Genomic DNA, 17,638 nt, shown 5'->3' with positions numbered 1-17,638 from the left:
CACTAAGGATGACACGCTCAATCAAAGAGAAGCTACCATTTTTTTGCTAATTTCTTGGAGTCCAAGGCAACCAAGATTCAGTCTGTTCGAACCACAGCAGTAGCAAAGGGCGGCGACGGCAGCAAGTTTCCTCTCTTTTTTGCCCAGAGGGCGCGCTAGAGGGGGCTGGGTCAGCGTACACGGTCGCGTTTCACTGGCGGGTGGCGCAAGGGCCCATGTCAATCTTACCGCCTTGTCACTTGCCAAAGACGCGATACATGCGGACGTAATCATGATGGGTATATTGTGTCGTCGTATCTGGGTAGAGCCTGGAGGTATTCGCAAGTAATCCGGAGTGCAAGTCGAACTTCGGCAGACCATGTATCCGCCCGCCTATATTATCATTTCGCCGTCTTCGCCGTCAACACCGCCTGTGTCGTCCCCATCGTCCTCATCCAGGTCTTCGAGTGGGTAGGTGAGGATGGCCGCGACGTTTCCGAGGCCTTCGAGCCGCTTCCCGCTCTCGTGTAATGAGCTGAGCACCCTGACTTCGCCACCCTCCACATCCCGCACTTGGTCGACTAGCTTCACCCATCGTCTCCTCTCTTTCACGTCTTGTGCGCGGAACAGGGCGTTGTTGATCATTAGCACTCCACCACCCCGTCCAACTGCGCCTTTGGCGACGGCGCGCTCGACCTCGCGCGGGCCGTACCACGCCCGGCCGTCGTCTTGTCGCATGAGTGTGTTGAATTTGTCCATCAGCGCCGTTTCGCGCGCGAACTTTGTGTCGGACAGCTTGTTCGTTATCGCCGGCGACGAGAGCACCTCATTGAGTGAGTGTACGTGCGCCGATGACGAATGCGCGATGATTATCGTGGGTATGAGGGCCATGAGGGGCTTGTTGGTGGTCCGTGTTGCCTCCTCTTTAATGTACTGTAGAAACGCCGACGCTACGAAGCCTGGACTGGCGAGCAGGAGCGGCAGCGTCTTGCCTTGGGGTGTGCTGGAGGCATTCGGTAGGTCTATTTGTCGTAGCAGTGTCGAAAGCGTCGTTGAGAAGAACCTGTCCATGCCTTTGCTGTGCCCGTCTACGCCACCTCTCCTCTTTCTGGGTACAGAGACCTCAATCTTTTGCCGTAGTATTGTCTGATGCTCAGTGATCATGCATATGTTCGCGGTACCTTCCCCCAGTACAACAGCCCAAAGCTCCGCTCGTTTCGACGCGTCGCATGCCTCTTTCAGTTGTTCCAACGCGACACTATCCCAACCGTCGGCTTTTTCGATGGTAAATTTGCGATTTAGCTCCAAATCCAATGTGTGATGTTGCCCTAACTTTACGTGCTCATTCTCTTTTGCTACGCGACCAGACACATGGAGTTGTCCGGAGCCAATATCGAAATCGGTCGAGGTTACTGCTATCGTGAGGTCTAGAGCGATTCGTTGCGAGGATGTTGAGCCGGCGTCAGACGTCTTCGAAACTCGGCGAACTGCCTTGGCGCGTATTTGATCGTGTTCTTGGATCAGGTTGTAGGCGTGCCACTGCAGAAGTCAACAGGATGACGCCTGGCGGACTGGAATTTACCAGCACCGCAATCAGTCTGTGACGCGCTTACCATGTCCTCTGGCTCCTCAGGCAGCAGGGTGACGAACCCCGCGCCCGTTTTCTGTTCGATCTGACTCTTGAGTAGCTTCATTATAGCGTAGCCCGACGTATACGTAGATTTGTAGCTGATAGTTGTGGTTGCGACGGAGGTAATGTAGCCGTCGCGCGTAGTTGTGCGCAGCCTGAACTTTTGGGAATGTAGTGACGCAACCGTGGGATGGAGGGGCACTAGTGGGGCCGACCCACTCACGCGTTCAACGAGCGGAAGCTTGTTAGCAGTCACCGAAGCATTGGGACAAGCGCCATCGAATCAATTACGTCCTTCACTATCATCTAGCCCGAGCATACAGGGCCCGAGAATACAGGACCTCAGTGTGGCCTGGAGGTATTCACTGAACTTGGCGGCATCAAAAGAAGGTGAGCGGAGGAATGTAGTCCTCAAAGCAATTTTGAACAATGCGACTTTTACATGCGAATATAGCTTATGTAGTCCCTAGATACATTAAAGTAACCAAATATATACAAGAATGAAGTTTAATCCATCACCACGCTCTACCTGGACTTGATGATCTCAGCAGCCTTCTCACCGATACCATACATGGTAGCCTGAAGATGGCAAGACGGGATGATGGGAATGATAGAAGCGTCAATAATAGACAGATGCTGAGTGCCGTACACCATCAACTTATCGTTGACACAGCCACCGTCCCTCTCAGGCATCATCGGGCAAGAACCAGATGGGTGAGCAAGGGTGGGTGACAACATCGACTGAGCAAGCAGGGCATCGTAAATCTCCTTGTCGGAGGTGTATTGAGCACCTGGGACGGTCTCGGAGATCTTGTGGCTGGCGAGCTCGGGGCGGGCCCACACGGTGCGGAAGAATCGCATACCAGCGGCCATGACCATACGGTCGATGGGGTTGACAAAGGCGTTGTAGACGACGTTGGGAGGGCCGTTGGGGTTCTTTGCGTCGATGTAGACGGTACCACGCGACAGGGGCTTCTCGACACCGACAAGACCGTATGAGCCGTCCGCGGGAACGGGGAACTCGGCCACGGCGGCATCCTTGCGACCGAATATGTCAGCAATAACTGCACGCTGCTTAGCAAAGCCCTTGGCGAGCTTCTTGCTGTTCTTGTAGATGCTAGGAAGGTAGTCGGTGGCGGTCTGGCCGTTAAGGGTGCTGATGAGAGACTTGAAGTCCTTGGTAATGTCAGGCAGGGAGATGAAAGCCAGGGCGTTACCGCGGGCGTAGGTGTAAGGACCAGTCTTGCGCTCAACGTACTGCTCCCAGGCCGAAGCGTTGAATGTCGCGTTGGTCATCAGCGAGTTCTGGTTGGGGAAGTAGTTGGAAGTGGTGTTGAAGACAACGGTGGCGTAGGGGTGGTCCTGGAAGTTGGAGCCTACAGCATCGAGCTCAACCTTGACGTCGATACCGGCAGCCTTCAGAATGGACTTGGGACCAATGCCACTGAGCTGGAGGAGCTTAGGTGTCTGGATAGCGCCCGCAGCGAGGACGACCTCTTTCTTCGCGTAAAAGGTGGAAGTCTTTCCAGTCTTGTCAGTAACCTCAATGCCAGTAGCCATGAGCGGCTTCTTCTTGTTGTCAAAGATGATCTTGTCGGCGGTGGTGCCTGTGAGGATGTGGAGGTTGGCGCGAGTCTGGATGGGGTCGTAGTATGCGTAGCGAGCATGTGCGCGGCGTCCGGTGGTCGCGTCCATGGTGTTGGCGTACCAAGAAGGACCGTAGGCTTCGCCGGCGTTTCCATCCTCTGGGATGTAGATACCAGTGGCCTTCCACGCCGCCCAGTAGTCCTTGATATCCTCATATTGGTTGGATGTGATTGAGACGGTCAACGGTCCGTTACCGTAGGTCGACTCATCCCAAGTGATGTTGAAGTCTTTGACAACATCGGGAGTGGGAGGTTGGAAAGTGGTACCCTTGATGAAGGCCTCTTCCATTCCCTTCCAACCCCATCCTTTGTTGCCAAGAGCCTCCCACGCATCGTAGTCGGCAGCTGAGCCGCGGTCGTAGACCATGCCATTGATGACAGATCCACCACCGAGGACCTTGGCAACAACAACCTGGTACGATGTGTTGCCGATAGCTGGCTCGGGTAGGGAATTGATGTTCTCCCAGATCAAACCAGCCGCAGAGGTCAAGTCATTGGCCTTGTATGGGATCTTGGTCGCATCGGTATCGACGTTGTCACCTGCTTCAACGACAAGGACAGTCTCTGGGGCTGCTGTTAGTAAAATTTTAGACAAGCTGTGGGTCTGAAATACATACTGCTCTTGTCCTCGGTGATGCGGTTGGCAACAATCAATCCAGTGACACCGCCTCCGACAATGACATAGTCATACTGGGGCTTAGCGGCGGCACCAAGAACTGGCGACAGGATTACAGCAAAGAGCTGAACAGCAACGGCTAACCTAGAGAAAACAGGCATCTTGAAGGTCCAAAATATTAAGTTTAAACGAAAGTAAATTTGGATGCGCGCTGCAATGAACCTGTGAGGGTGTGCAGCCACTAGATGCTTTATACGGACCGAACAGAGTACTTACTCGCTGCTCGCATTGGCCGAGAACATGTTCGCCACGTGGGAAAGCCTACATTGCGGTGTTATCTTACCGAATTCATCCAGGAATTGATCGACCCACTAATACCGCGAGGGCGAACAATAGTCTGGTAAATTGTTTGTATGCCGTGGCGCGGCGCTGGCGGTTGCCATGTACAGATTCGTTCTAGAATGCGGACCTCAATCCTTCTGGTAGGGGTTCAGTAATCTGAACCTATAAACAGGCCGCATACGGATCGTGCAATCACAACTCCCTGACTCCCGGTGAACATCAGGGACTTGTGGGCTCCGTTGCGGTCCGGGGCCGGGGTGCTAACGTTCTTCCACCAGAGAGATCAGGCTCATGACCGGCCAGCCGCAGCAGCAGTGAACATGGAAGCGAGGTACGTTCGGTGGTCTGATGTTGATGTGGGCCAATGAAAATCTCTGCGGCTCGTAGAGAGCGCATCGTACAGAAGGACCGAGTCAGCGATTCATGGTGTTCTTGCCGGAGGTACGCCCCACTTTTGGACGGGAGACAAGACATGGACAGATGTCCTCGGCCCCAGACCAGCATGTGATTGAGTTTGAGCTACAGCTCTGGCGACGGCAGCGGCGTACATGTTAAAAAGCTGGGGTAGGCACTTTGTAAGAACGCATTATGGCTTCGGAGATTTTGCAAAGGACTGCAGCAAAGGATGCCGCCCCTCTGGAACACGGCAGGTACATTGCTGCGGGATATGCAGTGTAATAAGGCCACCAAGAGACCTCGATCCTTGATTCGCCATCTGAGACCATCTCGGGGAACCAGGTACCATGATTTCGGAGAGTGGACGCGATTCGGGATCGATGGCCACCTCGCTTGCAGGAAACATACCGCTAAGCTTCCGATCCGCGTATCATTTCATTCTCTTCTGCCGTTTCGATAGCTTTATGGTGTCTTCGTCCGTGGTGAGGAATACCAGCGCGGCGATTTCCACGTTGTCGTAGTCGAAACCCGTATGCAACATGAATATCGGAAAGATATATTCTCATGGGCGCACCACGGACTCCCTCTGCACGGCTGGAGTTGCGTCAGGATACTGAGTCAGGCGGCCCGCGGAGTAGTAAAGACCCGGCCCCCTTCAGCTCAATGTTCTGCGTTCTTCCCTGTACATTGAGTCTTAGGGCCGATTGCCGGTCGGCCCACACATGCGGGCCAACGAGAAGAGCCCGAGGAAGGAGGATGAAGTACCTTCTCTTAGGGCTCAGCCGCACGTTGACATGACATTGCGACACTTGGCAGGCGACGATAGGGAAGGCGATGTTGCAGCGCACTCGATGGATTCTTCTTTTTGTCACTAAGTAGAGCGCTAGAAAGAGAAGAAGATCTTAGGCAGCTAGTCCCGTGAAAGGTGGCTTCGGTTCGCTCTACCGGTGAGTTCCAGTATGCGGAGAATTCGCCCTGCATTTAGCTCATGCGCTAACCGCACTAGCTTCTCTAGCGCTGTTTGGCCTGACACTCGCTACCACCTCTTCCACCATTCCCATCTCATGGTGCGATAGACGAAAGATTGCGCAACGTCCATGCGGCAACCCCGAGAACCGTCAGACGATGCAAGATCGCACGTTCGCTCTCTGACCCATTGGACCAATGCACCCATTCAGTGTTCCACCAGCGTTGCGACCATGGTAGGCGGGCCTGGGATCTGCAACAAGATCTACAACATGCGTCGCCCTATGCAAAAGTTCTCATGCGCACACATAGCCACAATCGCAACTCTACATGGTGTGACCTGTTCGGTTGTACTTCTAAAGTGTACGCTTGATTCATGATTTCCCGCCCACCCTGACTGTCGTTCTCATTGGGTGACAATGGGTTAAATATGCAGCATGTGGGGCCTCAATTTATGCGGCATCACTGCCAGATCAGCTCGGCGACCGTCACCCTAGGATGTACAGCTAGATATCCCCGTGTTGGATTGTTTCGAAAGTCGGTCTCGAGCGAGTGCACCTTCTGTGATCGATCTGGCGGCCTTCTCCCGTCACCCGCGACCGTGCTGTTTAGCTTTCGCTTCGCCCGTCTTGAACCAGAACGGCCGACGCAAGAGATGAGTGGCGCGAAGGAATATACTTGAAAACCCCGGGGCACTCCCGATCATTGAGTGGCTGTTTGCTTTTTCCTCTTGTTCACCGATTGTGACTTTTGCGATCCATGCCATTCCGCATCTCGATCGAACGACCCCGCTGCAGTGCATCATGGACGCAGGTACACAAGAATGGCCGGACCAACGCTTGAAGATTCTCATCCCGGTATGGAGCTTAACGGTGATCAGCACCGCTTTCTTGGTATGGAGAGTCGTGTACGGACTGCGATCGCGCAAGTTCATTGCCTGTGATTACTTGTTGATCATAGCCACTGTGAGTCTCCCCCCAGCCCTAAGATCGTCCCGACTCTGTGGAATTCGGCGCTGACATGAGTCCTGCAGGCTCTCAACATCACAGCGACATCACTGAACCAGGTTGTCGTCAACAATGGCCTTGGGCGCCACATCATGGACCCAACGGTCTTCCCGAATCTCAGAACATACAGTTATCATCTCTGGATCACACAGATCGTCAGTGAGTCTACACTTCACGTTCCCTCCTTTTCGTTGCTGACATACGACTTCCAGACATCATTGCCGTTGCTTTTCTGAAATGGTCTATTTGCGCATGGCTACTCGTCCTGAACTTCTCCAGATTGTATCAGGTCATTGTTTGGCTCTCGATCTTGATGGTGACTGCCTTCAACTTCCTTGCACCGGTCTTGACGCTATTCGGATGCACACCCCTGGAACGGAACTGGAACTTCGGGTTTACCGGGGAGAGCCATTGCTGGGCAAAGGGCACACTCGCGCTGTCCTATACCCAGGGTATCAGCAACATCATCACTGACGTAGTGTACATGGCTGCGCCCCTGATCTATCTATCGCGCGTCCAGTTGAACAGTCGAACTCAACTGGGCATCCGCATCGTTTTCCTGCTGAGTATCCCGTAAGTAAACAGAGTTCACAGTCACTGTAAGTGAGCCGCCACTGACGTCTCGTAGTGCAACGATATGCTCAATCTTCAAGACCATCGAACTCAAGGCCATCACCAAGACGCAAGACCCAACGTGGGATGGCGTGAACCTGACCATCTGGTCCAGCTCCGAACTCTCCATCGGCATCCTCATCGCGTCCCTCCCTCCGCTCCGCAAAGCATTCGATCACCTTTTCAAGAAGTTCATGCCCTCGACGTTGACAGGCTCGGGCAAAACGCCACACTACGGTTATGGAAACTCTAGCGCCGCACATGGAAACAGCATTCACATGAAGAACTTCCAAGGAAGCAAAGCCTATCACTCTAGGCTACCCGGCGAAAGCATCCTCGACGGTGACGACGAGAGCGATCGGGCCATTCTAGACGACGATCAAAAAGGCTCTGGTATCATGAAGAGCACAGACGTACAAGTCACTGTCACCAATGATGTCGGAGAGGCAGGAAGTAGCTCCAACTCCAAGAGCGGCGGGAGTCCCAAGATGTATAACCCTGAAATCGACTGGGCAAGTCCGCACTTAGAGAATGGAGAAGGACCTCGCCGGTCTCGGTAATGGGAATGTCTTTAACGGCCGAAAATCAGGATTTCGTTTGCGTCTTTAGTGTAGGCCAGTGTGGAGGAGGCTGAGCCGCTCGATAGTTGGATACCCAGGTGCTTTTTGTTCGCATGAAACGACTATAATATGTGTGGAGCAGTTAGCTCATGATGACGCGAAGATATCTACTTGTGTTAACACCAAGTCTTTCCCAAATGCCGTCTCTTTTGGCATCCTTTAGTCTCACAATGAATATACTGTCAAAATTAGAGCTGTTCTTTGCAAATTGACTTGAGGATGGCATGCTATTCGTACGAAGTACCGAAACGAGAACGCGATCACTGTAGAGAAATAGTGCCAGAACCATTCGCATACATTGACATCCACAACTAGGGTCACATCTTTGAGGTTGACATGCGCGAATAAACATATCGCGGGGGAAAAAAGCCAGTCGTGTTATGCACAGATCGTAAAATCCCCTTTCGCTTCGATTCGTAATGTCGTTGTGGGGAAGTGCCGCACACGCCGCAAAGTATGCAAATACACTGTGTGAACTGATAAACGGAGCAAATATGTACCACAAGCTGACTTGTACCAGTGACCCGCGATCGTGATCATTTGACGCGTAGAACAATAACAGAATTGACGACTTTAGTCCACGGGTGTACTTCGGCGAGGATCTCGACACCGATGGATTGGAGGTCTTCGGACAGCTCCAGTATCTGTACTTTCGTTAATTCTCACGTTTTAAACTGACTGAATTTAAGGTTGGTGCAAGCATACCGGATACAACACACTCCGCATGCCTTGGGCACTTCTCGCCACCACCAATGTACCTGGCGCCAGCTTCTTCACCATGCTTTTGAGTATGTTGAGCTTTGTGTAGGTGTCCGTACCAACAAGCGCAGCAAGAAAGACGACCTGGCACGATTGCCATTCAGAATTTGATGAAGCCTCGGTAATGTCTTCACAAGCGAAACTCATGCGCTTGCCATAGCCTAATCGCTTACATAACGATTCGCTGACTTGAAGCGCAGAGGCATCGCGATCCACATTGTGCACTTGCGCGGTGGGGTAGCGGTCCAGGAAACAGAGGGAGGTCAGGGGTAATGGACCGGAGCCGATGAAAGCGATTTTGGTCGGTGGGCTGGGGAGGAACGCTTCTATGGTCGAACATTCCAAGCGGGAGAGATCGACGTAATTTTGGTGGTAAGGGAAAGATCTCAGAACATCCTCAGGTGTTGGGTTTGTACCTGGATAAAGTTAGACTTGTAGTTAAGTGTGATGCGTGATTGCGCCGCACTTACTGCTGATATCGTTGAGCATGCGCTTTGCCCAGAACTTCTCCAACTCTCCTTCGGCTTCTGAACATAGCGGTCGCAAACTGGAGCAAAGGCTCTCTACGTTAGGTATACGGAAAAAGTATGATGTAAATTCTGCGCTGTAAGGTACGACGCAGAGGTTTACGAGTCGTGTGAGGAGAGAGTTGACTTGCTCCGACGGCGCTAATGACGATAGTTCGTTGAGTACCGTGTATATCTCCCTGATATCGGAAACTAGCTGATGCGCCGCGGTACTGGTCGCATTCGGTGTGATTGGTGGTGTGACGGTAAGGGATCCGACAGGGGTAGTGGGTTTGGACAGTTCCGCAGTGGACTTACGTTCGATGGTCGCCATGTTGAGGTACGAGTATACGTGTTTCTTGTTGTTTCCGTTGTCGGGTAGTACTGCTGTATTTGAGTGTGTGATCAAGATGCAAACTATCAGTTTAGCAAAGTTTTATACGCTACTGTGATTGTCAGCTGTGCCCGGGGGAATAATCATCACGAGCGTGCATGTGTAGACTAGGAAAACTCTTTTCGCCTTTGCCATGTGTCAAACGCATTGAGCGGTAATGGCGTCTGTCTGGTTGGCTGAGTACCCTGATGGTCGTGTGGGATAGTGAGTTGTGCTAGGGATGGCCCGACATACAAGCGGGATCTATGCTCAATGTAGTACCAACGTGTGGGGTTGAATGCATGTTGGGCATAAAGGGTTGAAGGCACACCTATAGACGTTATTCAAATAGCAGGGACACATTATGACCCGCAGCCTCAAGCCCTGGCAGCAGTATGCAGATCGATGACCCCTCTCTTGCCGGCAACCTACCGCTCGAATTTTCTCGAAAACTTTTGATTGTCGGCCGCCCGAGCCGTCCAGTCGAGTGTGCTGCATCGATGGCTTGCCGAGCTGGTGTCAGGCGTTGGCCGGTAGAGGGAGATCTCGCCGCTCAACCTCTCTACCGAACAAGATCTTCACGGCCGGACCGTCAATAGACTCGCTTGCCGCCCACCCACGTCTCTTTCACTGTCACCTTCCTCAATGCTTCTGGGTCCAGCGATTCAAGTTGTTCGTCAAGAACAACCCAGTCAGCATACGCCCCCGCTTCAATGACACCAGCTTTGCCTTCTAAGAAGGCGCCATACGCAGTGTTTACCGTAAATCCCTCCAGAGCTTGTTCGAAAGTGAGGCTTTCTTCGGGATACCAGCCAGCCTTGCCACCGCTAGGGTCCAGTCCTGTGTGTGGACTTCGTCGCGTGATTGCCGCATACATTCCCTCGAAGATACTCGCGGGTTCGACTGGGAAGTCGCTTCCGAGGATTGGACGAAGTGGTAAGAGCGACCGCATTCGGTACGCCTCATCTTTTGTTCGTTGCTGGCCCAGCCTGCTCTCGGCATAACCCATGTCAGAGGTCGCGTGCGTGGGCTGTATTGACGCAATGATACCAAGTTCTGACATCCTAAGCTGGTCATCTGGATGGATGATTTGGGCGTGCTCAATGCGGAAACGACGTTTAGCTTGGCAGTCGCGGGGGTTAGCGTGGGGGCACAAGCGTTTCAACGCCGCTTCAAACGCGTCAACCGCAAGCCTGTTAGCAAGATCCCCAATAGCATGAATATTGACTTGGTACCCTGCCTTGACGGCCCAATCATATGTCACACGTGACAGCGTAGTCGCGTTGACAAGTAAAGAGCCGGAGGACTCCGGTTTGTCACTGTACGGCTCGATCATAGCTGAGCCCCAGGAGCCCAAAGCCCCATCTGCAAACTGTAAGTAACTTGTTGAGAGTGGGCCATGGTGTGCATACCTCCGAAAAGCTTGACGCTCTTCACATGAAATCGGCCATTCGGAGTCGAAACTTTCCTGACCGCCTCGGGGCAGAACGTGTTCCGGACATCGCATTCAATCATCGCATTGACTCTCACAGTCCAGTCCGAGTCGTCCGCGAGCTCTTCGTAAAGCTCCAAATCTGCCGGCACTACGCCAGCATCGTGCATCCCAACAATACCATGTTTGTTCAACTCTGCCATCGCAGTCTTAATGAACTCGGTTTTGCGCGCTTTGGTGGGCTTTGGGTAATACTCTAGGACGATATCCATGGCATTGTCGCAGAAGACACCTTTTGCCGGTACTTCGCCCCCAGGAGGTATACTGAATGACGGAAGAAGATCAAGCACCTTTTCAGATACCCCTAAGATGAAATCCCTGGGTTAGATTAACCTTATCCTCGATTTCCAGGGCTGACTTACAGATGCAATGAACATCAACCTGCGCGAAGTCAGTATATGCGTCGCTCCTACTTCGTACCGAGAACTGACACGATCAAGCATAACATAGAGATCCTTGAACCCCTCGTCTATCTCCAGATCTGCCTAGATGAAGTGTCAGTATCAGCATGGTCACTACAGCGCGTCCGCGTTCATTAGGTCCAACGTACTGCAGTTGGCCACCTCCCTTCAAAATGAGCTTGGTCCCAACCGACGCCCCGTAGCCACTGCTCACTAGTTCCTTTTTCTGGACGGACTGCCTTATACTTCAACAGTCTCCTCTTGATCTCGTCCATTGAATCGGCGCCAAAGAGGCTCACCGAATCTAGAGATTCTCCAAACTGGATCAAGTGGCCGTGTCCATCCCAAAAACCAGGATACACGTACCCTGTGCGGGATTCTTTCACCGCATCAGGGGCTGCATTGTCTACGAAGACACTGGAGAATTTGCCGTCGTGGATGGTAAAGCACTCGGCATGCGGGAACTCCGCCGAAAGCGTTCTGACAGACTTATAGCAGTATGTGGGTACGAAGAGATCTGGAAGAAATGTGGATGGTACGTATTCGCTAATGAAAGCCGGCAACCCTAGCTGGTAAATTAGAGCAGCCAGAATCACAGGCAGCGATACCGAAAGAAAAGTGGAAAGGGTAGGCATCATGCCCTCTCAATTCGTGTGGGCAATGAAGGGGGCTGGTGTCACGAAGATCACGGGCAAAGGAAATTTGGCAATCGATAAGCGAGCGCCGATGACGCGACCGAAGAAAAACGACATCGTGGCCTGACGCGTCTCGGACGCAAAGTAGGTCGCGTCAGGTCGCGTCGTCTACGAGATAACGGTCGCCTGGGCAAAAGGAAGACAATGTAACTACACTGAAAAGTCTAGAAGTCAGCTCTGTGGTAGTCACGTGATTTCGATGGTGCCGGTGCTTCGGTCGCGCCCGCTCTGCTTCCCGCTCCCGAGATCTCAACAAAGCAGCAGAGCTACCAGAAGAGCCTGTACCCGCGACACGGAATCATCTTTACTTTGTGGGAGACAGCCCTCGTGCTCGATTGCTCGATCTGAACTGGCTCGCGACATGAGCATGTCCAATTGGAAAAGGGCGGTGAGCGAACCTAAGCAGGCGTGCTGCATATTTTCCTCACAACTCCTTCATACGACCGGTGTGCATCTACGAATTAGGCCAATGGCCCCTCTTCTGATCGCGACTCTGGACCCAGCTCCACGCTAGCTCCACCTTGGCATAGATGAAGATTGGATGGGAAACTCGAATGCTGAATTGAAAGGCTGGGCTTCCTGCAGCGCTAGTGTGGGGGCCGGATCCTAACAATCCTGCACGACATAAGCAGAACTTCTTGTAAGTTCGATTGCGAAAGTAGCTTTTGTATGTCGGGTCACACGGCTTTGAACACGACAGATGGCATCGACAGAGATTGACGATCTTCGGAAGCAGCTAGAGTCGCTCCAGCGCTCCCATGACGCGCTACTGAAAAGCTTATCAGCAACGAACGACACCTTCAAACCATCCGACGCCTCGCAACTTCGCCGCACATCTACACGACATGGCGGCGATGCTATTTTTGCCGATACCTCGACGCTATCTGACGACAGCAGCGATGAAGAAGACGACTATTTCGTCCAAAACGAATTACCGTCCCATTCGTTCGACCACGAACATTTGCGCGAGCATTTGAAGACGCATAACTGGACTGAACATGGCAGAGAGATTCTGGCATCGATCATCTCTGATCCCGCGAAGCTCACCAAACAATCTCATCTCTTCCACATGGGGCCCGGGCCAGCGGATGATCGGAGCCATTATTCACACTTCCAAGTGTACAATGTCGGAACCAACGGTTTGCCTGAGCTGATTGAAGTGACCGGCCCTGAGAACAACATGAGTCGGGCAACTGAGATTTGGCACGCACTGAGAGATGTTGGCAAGCAGCCGGACCAGACAGTGGTTGGACGTATCACCATAGCGCGAGAACCTTCACCAATCTTATTCGGTGCACTTCATCTGACGCTAAACGATGCCTTTGACATGGACGAACTCTTTCGGCATCTAGTCGAAACAGAAGCTTCATCTGCGCATATGTTCCGAGCCTTCAACCAGAACCCTAAACATCAAAGGACCTTTTTCTTCAACTTTGAATACTACACCATTGTTGGAGATGACTGTCAGCCAATGCAATGGCAGCGTGCGGATAAAATAACGGGCCAATCCGATCATCATATACCACTCTCGCGGTGCAGTGCAGTCGTTGCGCTTGTACTGTATGACGACAAACCACGTCGCATCCGTAATAGAGGAAGACGGGCGAAGACACAGTTCGGATGGGTGCATGATGTCTGGTCGCCGTGGCAAGTCTTACAGCTGGAGAGTTTCCCAGACTGGAAGTCGACACCAGCAAACGGAACGCCATATACCTTCGAAACTGGCCACAAGTATCTCAACGGTGCAGAAGCATTCCTGCATGCTTTGCTGACGGAATATCGGGACGCGAGGAAGCGATTCGACGAGATCTACAAGCGCATCACCGACCTAGTCACCCCACCGTTGGGTTTCCTGTTCAGCGAGGAGTTACGCCGAGCCCGACTGTTCGAGGACAAGGACTTTACCTGGATTCGAAGATACTTCTACGCACATCAAACCTTAGGCAACGTCAACAACAGCATCAAATCCATGATTGACGCTTTCGAAGACTGTTTCACCGACGACATCTGGGAAGGTCAAAACAAGACACTCTGGCCGCTTTTCGAAGAGTCGCCGCGCAACGATCACTGGAAGCGCCGTTTGCGGACGTTGCGGCTTCAATTCGAACGGGAAATGAAAGAGCTCAGGACCATCATCGCAGAGAACAACGAAAGACGCCATGAGATCGAAACTTTACAAGAGCAGTTATTCTCTGGGACTAGCATCCAAGAGTCAAGGAAGTCCGTCGAGCTGGCAGATGTCACCGTGCACCAGGGGTACAACATCAAAGTCTTGACCATCGTCAATCTCTTCTTCATGGTATGTGAACAGAACAACTCTCGGATCTCGCGCAAAAGAAAGAACTAACTCATTGACAGCCTCTCACATTCGTGACTTCAGTCTTCGGTATGACGAACATGCCCGAAAGTCCGGCAAACTTCACGCCATTCGCTATCGTCCTAGTAACGATCTGCATCCCCTTCTTCAGCATCATCGGCTTCCTCTCAACGAAATACGGCTACAGCATATGGGCTCAGAAAACGAAGGAACTGTGGCGATGGCTACGACCGAGGCCGCAATCGAAGGTTCCGAATGACACAGACTTGGACCCCCCAAAGCGCGTAGACCGGACCATGTCGACGGAAGAGGGTATGCGGCTGCGGCTGAGAGGGGCTGAACATATGCCTATGGGGGTTGGGGTGGGAATGGGAAGGAGGAGATCGAGTCAGAGACCTGCGCCGTCGCATCCGCATATTCAGCGCATGGTGGAGAGGATGGGCGAGGGGAGGGAAAGTGGGCTAACCCGATTGGGGACCGTTGTGGCCGATGATGAGCACTCGGACCATAGTAAAGAGAAGAACGGGAGTATGGGAAGGGACGCGGTCATTGATATTAAGGAGGGTTAATACAGTTCCTTGTCAGATATACTCGCGGCTCCAAGCACACACTACATATCAAAAGCACTCAAACCATCCATATCAGTCGGCCCATTCCATTCTTTGGGTAGACTCCACTCGTTCCCATCTCCCAGTGGCATGAAATCCAGATTTACTCCATCAATTGCACCACCACTGACACCACCGCTACCGCCCGTACCGAGATCATCGAATGCGCTCAACTCAGGGAAATGCGCATTAGCAAGTTGTGAGATTGGATCGTGAGGATCGAAGTCTGCGCCCATCCAAGCCCCAGAGTTGCGGTTCATGTGGGAAGAAGAGAGAGTAGTCGAGGGGGTAGACATGTTGTGAGACAGCTCAGGAGGCTCCGAAATGCTGGGCCAGCCGACACTGCCGAGTTCCGAACGCGGCGTCACCAGTACGTATCCATCGTTGTTCTGAACAGGGTCGTCAAAGCGGGGTGGTGGAGGAGCTTTGATGCTGAGACCGTGTCTTCCTTGATCAGATGGCATACTCATAGTAGTACTCATACTCATCGTTCTCATCTTCCTGCTGCCACCTGTACCTGCACGGGGCCTTCCGCGGCTAGTCTGCCGTTTCTTGGCCCATTGCTGGGTTTCGTTCATGTCGGCGTCCATGTCTATCGTGCTGCCTCTTCGCGCAGGTACTGTAGAGGATGCGGGCTTGTAAAGGTTGAAGGAAGAGTTCGGGGGTTCGGGGCCGCCGCGTAGCTCCACCATAACCGCGCGTAGGACGGTAGACATCCGTTCTGCGGGCTGATAGGTAGATGCCATGTCCGAGAGAGCGGCGGAAAGACATTCGAGGTACTGCATGTTGTTGGCTCTGGAGGTGGGGTCTTTGATGAATGCCAAGGCTGCTACGAGGGCGGTCGCCGCTGTACCCTACGGAAGAATGTCAGTAAGAGAGATGAAAGATTTTGGTTGCTACATACTGCGTGTTGCATGCCTGTCACGAATATCTGCTTCGTATCGAATCGCTGTCGATGTTGCCAGTATATCCTTGCTACGCGAATGGCGTGTTTGGTGCACACTGTCCTGCTCAACGCGGAGAAATGATCGTCAGGTCCAGTCTCGTTACCCGCTTGGTCTTCATACAATGCGAACGGTCGGTGTAGCAAAATCAGACTCGCGTGATACTGTTGGTGCAACAGGAAGAACGAAAATGGAGCTGTCGCAATATTGGCTGGTGTCCAGCGCAGTTGCTCGGGTAGTCTGGCATACCAACTGCTGAACTCGCGGTCTAGTGCCGCCATGCGCATGTACTGATTTCGATCCACAGCGGTGTGTGAGTCGGACGAAGCGTTTTGCGAGCGATGCGGATCCATGCTCTCGGTGATCTTCCCTGCGAGCTCCATAAGATCAAGCAGTGCTTCGTAGATCATGGTCTCCATGCTCTTCCCCAGTCCAGCCGGTCGACAGGTGCCAAGGCGTTCAAATTGCTTTGTCAGGTTGTATATCTCGAGATCTGAAGGTTTCATCGAAGTCGGGCGACCCAAGAACAGCGCCCAGTATTTGTCGTAGATGACGCATGCCCACAGAGTCATTTGGCGGATCTCGACCTCGCGTTCTGGAAGGCCCGAGAGTCTTGTATCGAGATGGAGACTATGTAAACGTTAGTACACCACCGAACCATCTTCCAATAGTACGTACCCGATATCAAAAGCCAGTCGCACAGCCATGCCGCCGTACATCCAACCCAGATTGTCTCTACCGACGCCACACTCGAGATCACCTAGCAGGAGTAATGCAACTACGCTCGGTATTCCGCCCGGTCGTTCCAGCTCATGATCCAGCATGTACTTTGCTTCGCGATGTAACGTGCTCTCCATGCCCGGTAATCCGATTCTTCTGATGTCGAGTCTTTCTTTGTTCGCAAAACGGTAGCCCATAGCCAGGACACAGACATGCAAGAATCCAGAGTAGAACTGTGTGTGGCCCATCTCTCGGTCTTCGTTAAAAGCATCTTGGTGCAGGACATGGATGACGGGATTGTAACACTGCCAGAATAGATCCATGAGGTAATCATAGGTCTCCAGCGGAAGAGAGCGAATGATCTTGTCGGCACGCCGAGCCTGCTCGTTCATTTCTTGGGTTGCGCCGAATGGGTTGACAGACTCAGAGTGTACGTGGCAGTTTGTTGTTGGACCGAAATAACGGAGGCGACCGTTAAGCTGATCAAAGCTAAGATGACCACGAGTTGAGAGAAGACGATTGACCATGCCATCTTTCTTTGGAGGTGGTAACATAGATGGCGAGCCAGCGCTTTCTGCATCACCATTTGAGAAGCGAGGACTATCTGTGTTCATCTCGTGCTGTTCGAAATCGGGATAGTCGTCTTGGGGGCTTGGTTGGCTGCCTGGACTGGAGTTGTTTTCGTTGTTGTTCGCTTGGTTTTCGCTTGCTTTCCGGGAGGGCGATGTGCCTTCTTCGTCGGGTTGAGGGTTATGACGGGTTTTGGGAGGGTGATTCGCTGGAGGTAACTCTTCGCCTCGTTCCTTCAGCATCGTTTCTAGTAGTGCTACGCGGTCGGTGAGCGAGCACATGTATGCCCTCGATATAGGTCTGTAGAGGGGTCAGCTTAGCATGGGTTGGTAAAGACAAATCACGAACCGTCGTCGCTCGTCGTCGTTCTTGATGACGCATTCAACGCCTGATCGTTTACACTGCGTACACTCTTTTTCACCGGGAGGTACCACACACT

General features: G+C 52.6%; 7 protein-coding genes across 7 annotated transcripts; 2 read left to right on the top strand and 5 right to left on the bottom strand.

Annotated features, from left to right (window-relative positions):
* Positions 1 to 372: 372 nt before the first annotated feature.
* On the bottom strand, positions 373 to 1,673 carry J4E93_002986 (uncharacterized protein; the record flags this gene model as incomplete). Its single annotated transcript, XM_049340926.1, has 2 exons — positions 373 to 1,518; positions 1,593 to 1,673. 2 exons carry the CDS (start codon positions 1,671 to 1,673, stop codon positions 373 to 375), a joined length of 1,227 nt encoding a protein of 408 aa, XP_049201808.1.
* A 461-nt stretch (positions 1,674 to 2,134) lies between these two features.
* J4E93_002985 (uncharacterized protein) lies at positions 2,135 to 4,032 on the bottom strand (the record flags this gene model as incomplete). The annotated part of the gene is made up of 2 exons (XM_049340925.1): positions 2,135 to 3,819; positions 3,873 to 4,032. 2 exons carry the CDS (start codon positions 4,030 to 4,032, stop codon positions 2,135 to 2,137), a joined length of 1,845 nt encoding a protein of 614 aa, XP_049201807.1.
* A 2,346-nt stretch (positions 4,033 to 6,378) lies between these two features.
* On the top strand, positions 6,379 to 7,754 carry J4E93_002984 (uncharacterized protein; the record flags this gene model as incomplete). The annotated part of the gene is made up of 4 exons (XM_049340924.1): positions 6,379 to 6,540; positions 6,609 to 6,741; positions 6,795 to 7,155; positions 7,211 to 7,754. 4 exons carry the CDS (start codon positions 6,379 to 6,381, stop codon positions 7,752 to 7,754), a joined length of 1,200 nt encoding a protein of 399 aa, XP_049201806.1.
* Positions 7,755 to 8,350: 596 nt separating this feature from the next.
* J4E93_002983 (uncharacterized protein) lies at positions 8,351 to 9,413 on the bottom strand (the record flags this gene model as incomplete). The annotated part of the gene is made up of 3 exons (XM_049340923.1): positions 8,351 to 8,458; positions 8,520 to 8,989; positions 9,044 to 9,413. 3 exons carry the CDS (start codon positions 9,411 to 9,413, stop codon positions 8,351 to 8,353), a joined length of 948 nt encoding a protein of 315 aa, XP_049201805.1.
* Positions 9,414 to 10,044: 631 nt separating this feature from the next.
* Positions 10,045 to 11,156, bottom strand: J4E93_002982 (uncharacterized protein; the record flags this gene model as incomplete). The annotated part of the gene is made up of 2 exons (XM_049340922.1): positions 10,045 to 10,817; positions 10,865 to 11,156. 2 exons carry the CDS (start codon positions 11,154 to 11,156, stop codon positions 10,045 to 10,047), a joined length of 1,065 nt encoding a protein of 354 aa, XP_049201804.1.
* A 1,584-nt stretch (positions 11,157 to 12,740) lies between these two features.
* J4E93_002981 (uncharacterized protein) lies at positions 12,741 to 14,926 on the top strand (the record flags this gene model as incomplete). The annotated part of the gene is made up of 2 exons (XM_049340921.1): positions 12,741 to 14,339; positions 14,399 to 14,926. 2 exons carry the CDS (start codon positions 12,741 to 12,743, stop codon positions 14,924 to 14,926), a joined length of 2,127 nt encoding a protein of 708 aa, XP_049201803.1.
* Positions 14,927 to 14,967: 41 nt separating this feature from the next.
* On the bottom strand, positions 14,968 to 17,441 carry J4E93_002980 (uncharacterized protein; the record flags this gene model as incomplete). The annotated part of the gene is made up of 3 exons (XM_049340920.1): positions 14,968 to 15,819; positions 15,870 to 16,539; positions 16,588 to 17,441. The coding sequence occupies 3 exons, from the start codon at positions 17,439 to 17,441 to the stop codon at positions 14,968 to 14,970; spliced, it is 2,376 nt and encodes a 791-aa protein (XP_049201802.1).
* Between the last annotated feature and the right edge of the window lie 197 nt (positions 17,442 to 17,638).

This window comes from Alternaria ventricosa (assembly GCF_023758065.1).
Source record: "Alternaria ventricosa strain BMP 2768 chromosome Unknown scaffold_4, whole genome shotgun sequence".
Classification (NCBI taxonomy): Eukaryota; Fungi; Ascomycota; class Dothideomycetes; order Pleosporales; family Pleosporaceae; genus Alternaria; species Alternaria ventricosa.
This window is presented reverse-complemented; position numbering and strand designations above follow the sequence as displayed.